Below are 7,262 nucleotides of genomic sequence, written 5' to 3' on the forward strand. Positions count from 1 at the left end.
AAATAACCTCGGCCGGTAAGGGAACTGAACCCACGCTGTTAGCCTCGCTCTGCATCACAAACCAGTTGTCCAGCCCACTCTGGGCACTACTCCGAGGGAAGGATACAGGGTTTCAACATATCAAGGAGAGCAGGTTGGATAAAGAGATAGAAACTCTTTCTGCTGGTCGGAGAGTCGAAAATTAGAGCCAGTCTTTTCAGAATTAAAATTGGATATGCTTTTGTGTTAGTCAATAGACATTGACGGCACGGTAGCACAGTGGTTAGCACTGTGGCTTCACAGCGCCAGGGTCCCAGGTTCGATTCCCGGCTTGCGTCGCTGTCTGTGCGGAGTCTGCGCGTTCTCCCCGTTTCTGCGTGGGTTTCCTCCGGGTGCTCCGGTTTCCTCCAAGTCCCGAAAGAAGTGCTGTTAGGTAATCTGGACATTCTGAATTCTCCCTCTGTGTACCCAAACAGGCGCCAGAGTGTGGCGACTTTCAGAGTAACTTCATTGCAATGTTAATATCAGCCTATTTGTTACAATAAAGATTATTATTATTGAGGAATATGAGCCACAAGCAGAGATATGGAGCTGGATTCTCCACCGGCGGGATCCATCGTTTCGCCGGCACGCCGGCAGCGCACTCACGCCCCCGGATTTCCTGATGGCATGGGGGTGCCCACAATGGGGAACCTCATTGACTGGCTGCCGGGACAGAGAATCCCGCTGCCAGCGGGGGCGTGCTGCACCAGAAAACGGGTGCGGCAGGACGGGATTCTCCAGTCCGCCAGCCGTGTTTTCCGGTGTGGCGCGCTCCTGCCAGCAGCGGGATTCATCATTCTTGCAACCGGCCAATGGGGTTTCCCATTGTGGCAACCCCACGCTGCTGGAAGCCTGCGGGCCTGAGTGCGCTGCCGGCGAAACAATGGATCCCGCCGACGGAGAATTCCACTGATGAAGTCAGACCGCAGATCAGCCGCTGAATGGCAGAACATCTCCTCCTCTTCCTATATTCCTCTATTTTAAAAATTTAGTTTTTTAATTCTTCCGATTAAAGGGAAATTTAGCATGGCCTATCCACCCACCCTGCACATCTTTTGGGTTGTGGGGGTGAGACCCACGCAGACACAGGAGGATGGGCAAACTCCATGCAGACTGTGACCCGGCGCCAGGATCGAACCCGGGTCCTCGGCACCATGAGGCAGCAGTGCTAACCACTGCGCCGCCATGCTGCCTTCTACATTCCAACAGTGCCCAACGACTCAGGTACATGGCCTTAAGTGTGTTGTTAAGATGCAAAGCTAAGGTAGGTGTTTCAGAGACTGACAGGCCAGCAAGCTTTTCTCTGGTCTTTTCTTTTAAGTATAAGACATAGAATTTACAGTGCAGAAGGAGGCCATTCGGCCCATCGAGTCTGCACTGGCTCTTGGAAAGAGCACCCTACCCAAGCCCCTACCTCCACCCTATCCCCATAACCCAGAAACCCCACCTAACACTAAGGGGCAATTTGTCTAATTTTTCTCTCTTTATTAATCTTTTAGTTATCATAGATTATCATAGAATTTACAGTGCAGAAGGAGGCCATTCGGCCCATCGAGTCTGCACCGGCTCTTGTAAAGAGCACCTTACCCAAGGTCAACACCTCCACCCTATCCCCATAACCCAGTAACCCCACCCAACACTAAGGGCAATTCTGGACACTAAGGGCAATTTATCATGGCCAATCCACATAACCTGCACATCTTTGGACTGTGGGAGGAAACCGGAGCATCCGGAGGAAACCCGCGCAGACGGGGGAGAACGTGCAGACTCCACACAGACAGTGACCCAGCGGGGAATCGAACCTGGGACCCTGGCGCTGTGAAGCATTTGTGCTATCCACAATGCTACCGTGCTGCCCCTATATGGGGTGAATTGTTGAAGTACGCAATCCCTTCACATTATCCTGTGTCACCCCTGGTGTTAACTATGTGCAGCAACCTTTGTGTTGCAGCCATGCAGCTCAGAGTCATGAAACGTTAACTCTGTTTCTCTCACCACCATTGCTGCCAGACAGGCTGAGTTTTTCCAGAACTTTCTGTTTAATTTCAGATCTCCAGCATCTGCAGTATTTTGCTTCTGTCTCAGCTGAGAGGGAACTTTGTGGACCAGGCCCACCCTGCCAGACCCACTTTTCCTTCACCCTTCAGGCTCACCCTTCCAGGACCAACTTTCCTTCACTAGAGATTCACGCAAACAACAGGAGTTCACCTTGTGCCTCTGTCCCACACAGGGGGTGGAACCTTACAGGTTGCTCAGCCGTGGGAACAGTGGCAAACATCATTTGCGGAGAGGCCAAAAATAAATTTCCTGATGGCGAGATAAGCTATTGGAATTCTGTTCTGAGGAGCTTCAAGGCGGGTCAAAGGCAGGTCAAGTTTCTCAATGGGCCTGTCGGGGCCCTATGACTCATGCACGGCCACTACAAGGCCACCTCGCTGGAATTAAATTTGCACTCCAAATTAAGTTTCCTGCCAGCGAGAATTTAGAATGCTCAATTTTACAACTGGATATAAGTGGCATGCACCTGACTTCACTCCTTCCATGAATTTGAGGACATTAGAGGGTGGGACCAGTGGGGGTGGAGCGGAGGCAGGACAGCGGGGGAGTGGGGGGGGGGGCAGTGGAACTAATGGGGGTAGAACGGAGGCAGGACAGCTGGGAAGTTGGGGAGGGGACGGTGGGACCAATGGGAGTAGAACGGAGGCAGGACAGCTGGGAAGTTGGGGAGGGGACGGTGGGACCAATGGGGGTAGAACGGAGGCAGGACAGCTGGGGACGGAACAGTGGGGGTAGAGCGGAGGCAGGACAGGGGAGATTGGGGTGTAGAAGCAGTGGGGGTGGAATGGAGGCAGGGCAGGGGAGGGCGAGAGACTGGCCTGGCAAAGAAGGCAAATGTTCCGGGCATGTTCTAAGGATAAGCATGTTACCGATGCAATGGCTGTGAGAATAACTAAGGAAAGATATATTTGCATTGGAACTGTTCGATAACAATTCACTCGATTGATCCATAGGTTATCCTATGAGAGGCTGAGTACATTAGGCCGATAGTCTCTGAGGATTAGAAGAATGAGAGGTAACCTCACTGAAACATAAAAAATTGTAAAGGTGTTTGACAAGGCAGATACCAAGAGATTATTTCCCCTGGCTTGTGAATCTAAAACATGGGGGCACAGCCTCAGGATAAGGGACAGATCATTTTGGAGTGAGGTAATGTCTTCACTCAGAGTTTTGTGGATCTTTGGAATTCTCTACCCCAGAGGTTTGTTAATACACCATCTTTGAATATATTTAAGGATGAGATGGATACAGTTTAGATCTCTCAGGGAATCAAGGGATACAGAGAGTGGGCAGGATAGTGAAATTGAGGTAAAGGTCAACTATACTCATACTGAACGGTGAAGCAGATTCGAGAGACCGTCTGATCTACTCCTGGTCCTATTTCTTATGTGAAATTTGATGTGCTTTCAAATGATGTTAAAAAGGGAAGCATGTAGTTGAGAAGTAGGAAATGACCAAGGATTAATTCATGTGGGACAGGGACGAGCAGCCATTGTCGAAGCATGTCTGTCTACAACAGCACAGATAAGAGTGATTGTAGTCCCATCAGGAGTCCCATCAGGATGGAGGTGTTGGAGGAGGTTGATATGTTCATCACTGATTTTGGTAAGGGTCATTTCAGTGCTGAGGCAGAAACAGAAACCCGTATGGAAAGACTGAAGCATGGAGTTCTGTGAAAATTGGACATGGATTTAGGAGGTGGAAATCCGGTCAAGGACTTTGAAGAGGAAAGGAAGGTTGGAGATTGTGTATTAGTTTGCAAGCTCAAGGGTGTCAAGAGTAGTTTTTTGGAGGGCTAATAATTGCAGTTTGAAAATGAGAGGGACAAGAGGGAAACATTATAAGGGCCAGAAATGGAAGTTCAATGGTCATACGTTTGGTGGCAGAAGGGTCGAGAGTGCAAGATTTTGTATTAGCACAATAGAAAGGAATGAGCTAGGATCAGGAAAACAGAATGGTAGAGATGAGAAACGGTAAAATCAAGAAGTCACTTTTGGGAGTCATGTACAGGCCCCCTAATGATAACCACATGGTAGGGTGGAGTACAAAGGAAGAAATAATAGAAGCTTATCAGAAAGGCACGGCGATAATCATGGAAGATTTAACTCTACATGTAGGTTAGAGAAGCCAGATGGGCAAAAATAGCCTAGATGAGGAATGTTTCCGGATTAGTTTATTAGTACACCAAGTTCTGGAGCCAACTAGAGAGCGGGCTATGCTAGACCTGGTATTGAGCAATGATTTGGGATTAATCACTTATCTCATAGTGAAGCCACCCGAGGTAGCAGCGACCATAATATGATTGAATTTTACATTCAGTTTGAGGGAGAGAGGAGTGGGTCTGAAACTATGTTTTTAAACTAAAATAAAGGCAAATGAAGGTATGAAAGCCGAGCTGGCCAAAGTGAATTGGCAAATTAGGTTAAGGGTTGGCTCAATAGAGATGCCGTGGAAAACATTTACAATGAGATTTCAGAATAACTAGGATACATTCCAAGGAGTAAGAAAAGGTCTAAGGGATGGACACAGCATCCATGGGTAACTAGAAAGGTTAACGACAGTATCAAACTTAAAGAAAAAGCATAATTGTGTAAAGGCAGGTATCAGATTGGACAGAATATAAGGAACAGCAAAGGATGACTAAAAGATTAATAAAGAGAGAAAAATTAGATATCAGAGAAAGCTAGTCAGAAATATAAAACAGATGGAAAGAGTTTTTATAAATGTTTTAAAAAGAAAAGTGAGCATTGGTCCTATAGAAAGTCAGTCTGGAGACTCGTTAATGGGAAAAAGGAAATGGCTGATGAATGGAACCGGTATTTTGCATCAGTCTTCACTGGAGAACAAAGAACAATACAGCACAGGAACAGACCCTTCGTCCCCCACCGCCTCACCACGCTTGCAGCGACCATGGTACCTGCCTAAACTGCGTATGCACTTATGGAGTCCGTATCCTTCATTCCCACCCTATTCATATATTTATACGTGTAACATCCCAGAAGCAGCTATAAACCAGGAAATGGAAGGAGGGAGGAACTCAGGAAAATTACAATCACCAGAGAAGTTGCACTGAGTAAATTGTTGGAGCTGCGGACCAACAAGAGCCTGGTTCCTGATGAACTTCATCCTAGGAGGGGCTAGTGAAATAATTTTCCAAAACTCCCTAGATTCAAGGAAGATCTCATTAGATTGGAATATAGCAAATGTAACTCCTTAATTCAAAACGGGAGGGCGACAGAAAGTGGAAACTGTCATGATGTACATCTATGTATATAATGGAATGCAGACAGGCAGTGATTGACACACAGGGTGACCAGTAAGCACACAGAAGAATAGCCAATCCACAGACAGGACACTGCCACTATAAAGCCAGAGGGCACTAGGTTTCCCACTCTCTCTGGACCTAGCCACTGAGACAGTCAGAGTTCGTGAGGTAGCCAGTGCAAACACCATGCGGTAGCTAGTAAGTCTTAGCTTAACATCTGTTGTAGGGATTAGAAGCTATTAAATCATAGAATTATCACAGAATTTACAGTGCAGAAGGAGGCCATTTGGCCCATCGAGTCTGCACCGGCTCTTGGAAAGAGCACACTACCCAAGGTCAACACCTCCACCCTATCCCCACAACCCAACCCAACACTAAGGGCAAGTTTTAGACACTATGGGCAATTTATCATAGCCAATCCACCTACCCTGCACATCTTTGGACTGTGGGAGGAAACCGGAGCACCCGGAGGAAACCCACGCACACATGAGGAGGATGTGCAGACTCCGCACAGACAGTAACCCAAGCCGGAATCGAAACTGGGACCCTGGAGCTGCGAAGCATTTGTGCTATCCACAATGCTACCGTGCTGTTGTAGCAGGGCATTTGGATAAGCGCAAGGTAATCAGGCAGAGTCAACATGAAAATTAAATGAAAATGAAAATCGCTTATTGTCACAAGGCTTCAAATGAAGTTTCTGTGAAAAGCCCCGAGTCGCCACATTCCGGCGGCTGTTCGGGATTTTACATGGTTTCGTCAAAGGAAAATCATGTTTAACCAACTTCGACGTTCTTTAAGGAAGTACTGTGCTGTGGATAAAGGGGAACTGGTTGATGTGCTGTAATTCAGATTTCCAGAAAGTATTTGATAAAAATGGCACATCAAAGGTTATTGCTGAAAATAAAAGCTCATGGTAAAGGTGGTAACATATTGGCATGGATGGTAGACTCTGGGCCTAAGGTGAGTTGCATTGAACGAGATGAACGCAGCTGAGGCAGTTGATCAAATGGTCTCAATCTTTGTGACAAATAAGTTCATGAGTTCCTCACACCGGCAACTGAAGATGAGGGTGGAGGAGATAGGGGGAGGGATGTTTAAATAGATATTTGTTGGAAAGAGTATCCAGGGTTATCTTTTCATTCCATTGACAGATGAGAGCAGAACCCCAGAACCGCTCCAGCCAGATCTGGTTGTGAATGGTTAAATTAGTTGCCCACCTTCAATGTTCAAGTGAATATTCATTCGACTTAAGTGAGCTGTACCTGCAGATTGACCATTGTGAACTTAACTAATGGCTTTAAAGAAGATGAGGGGGGGGGGGGGGGGGGGGGGGGCGATATAACCTAGGATCAGATAACTCTGCAGAGGCTGGGCATAGAGCCAGAGGCCTTCACTGGCCCTGATGGGAGTTTGCAAAGCAGTCATTCCTGGGGTGGGAGCATTAATGACAATTATTTCCCACCCCTGTTACTACACCTTGCTTGACTGTGATCAGGAGGCTGTGTGGTTGCTGTCTGATTACCACGAATTCCACTGAATAATGCTGGATTATTTACTGAGCGGATTTGGTGTTTCTGACTAACTCTTTCACTTTGTTCTCTGTTGCAGAAAGCAGAGAATCGCCCGTCTTTCAACTTGCTGCTGAGCAATATCCAGGAGCTGGTGGAAGATGATAGCCAGGGGATGTGAGGGGACTCTCCGCCGTCTAAGCCAGAACTTCTACGGCACATTCCCTCTTAGCCAATGCGACGTGTGTTTAGCCCTTTGCAATCTTCCTGCACAGTAATAAAACAGCAATGTGTAAACCTTTTAAAACTGGACCCTATCCACACATACACTTACATAGCCCAAGCACACATATACATGCACACTGACATAGACAGAATAAAATAAATCTTTGATTCTATCTTATTTAAAA

The 7,262-nt window shown here is 47.0% G+C and overlaps 1 protein-coding gene across 4 annotated transcripts in view; it reads left to right on the forward strand.

Moving 5' to 3' along the window:
• btk (Bruton agammaglobulinemia tyrosine kinase) overlaps positions 1-7,262 on the forward strand; it is a 216,173-nt gene extending 208,911 nt beyond the window's left edge. For all 4 annotated transcript variants that reach the window (XM_038775528.1, XM_038775531.1, XM_038775530.1 and 1 more), the window contains exon 19: positions 6,953-7,262. In XM_038775528.1, coding sequence (XP_038631456.1) covers positions 6,953-7,033 — 81 coding nt within the window. In that variant the 3' untranslated portion in view covers positions 7,034-7,262. The remainder of the gene's footprint in view (positions 1-6,952) is intronic.

This window comes from Scyliorhinus canicula, chromosome 17 (genome assembly GCF_902713615.1).
Source record: "Scyliorhinus canicula chromosome 17, sScyCan1.1, whole genome shotgun sequence".
In the NCBI taxonomy this organism is placed as follows: Eukaryota; Metazoa; Chordata; class Chondrichthyes; order Carcharhiniformes; family Scyliorhinidae; genus Scyliorhinus; species Scyliorhinus canicula.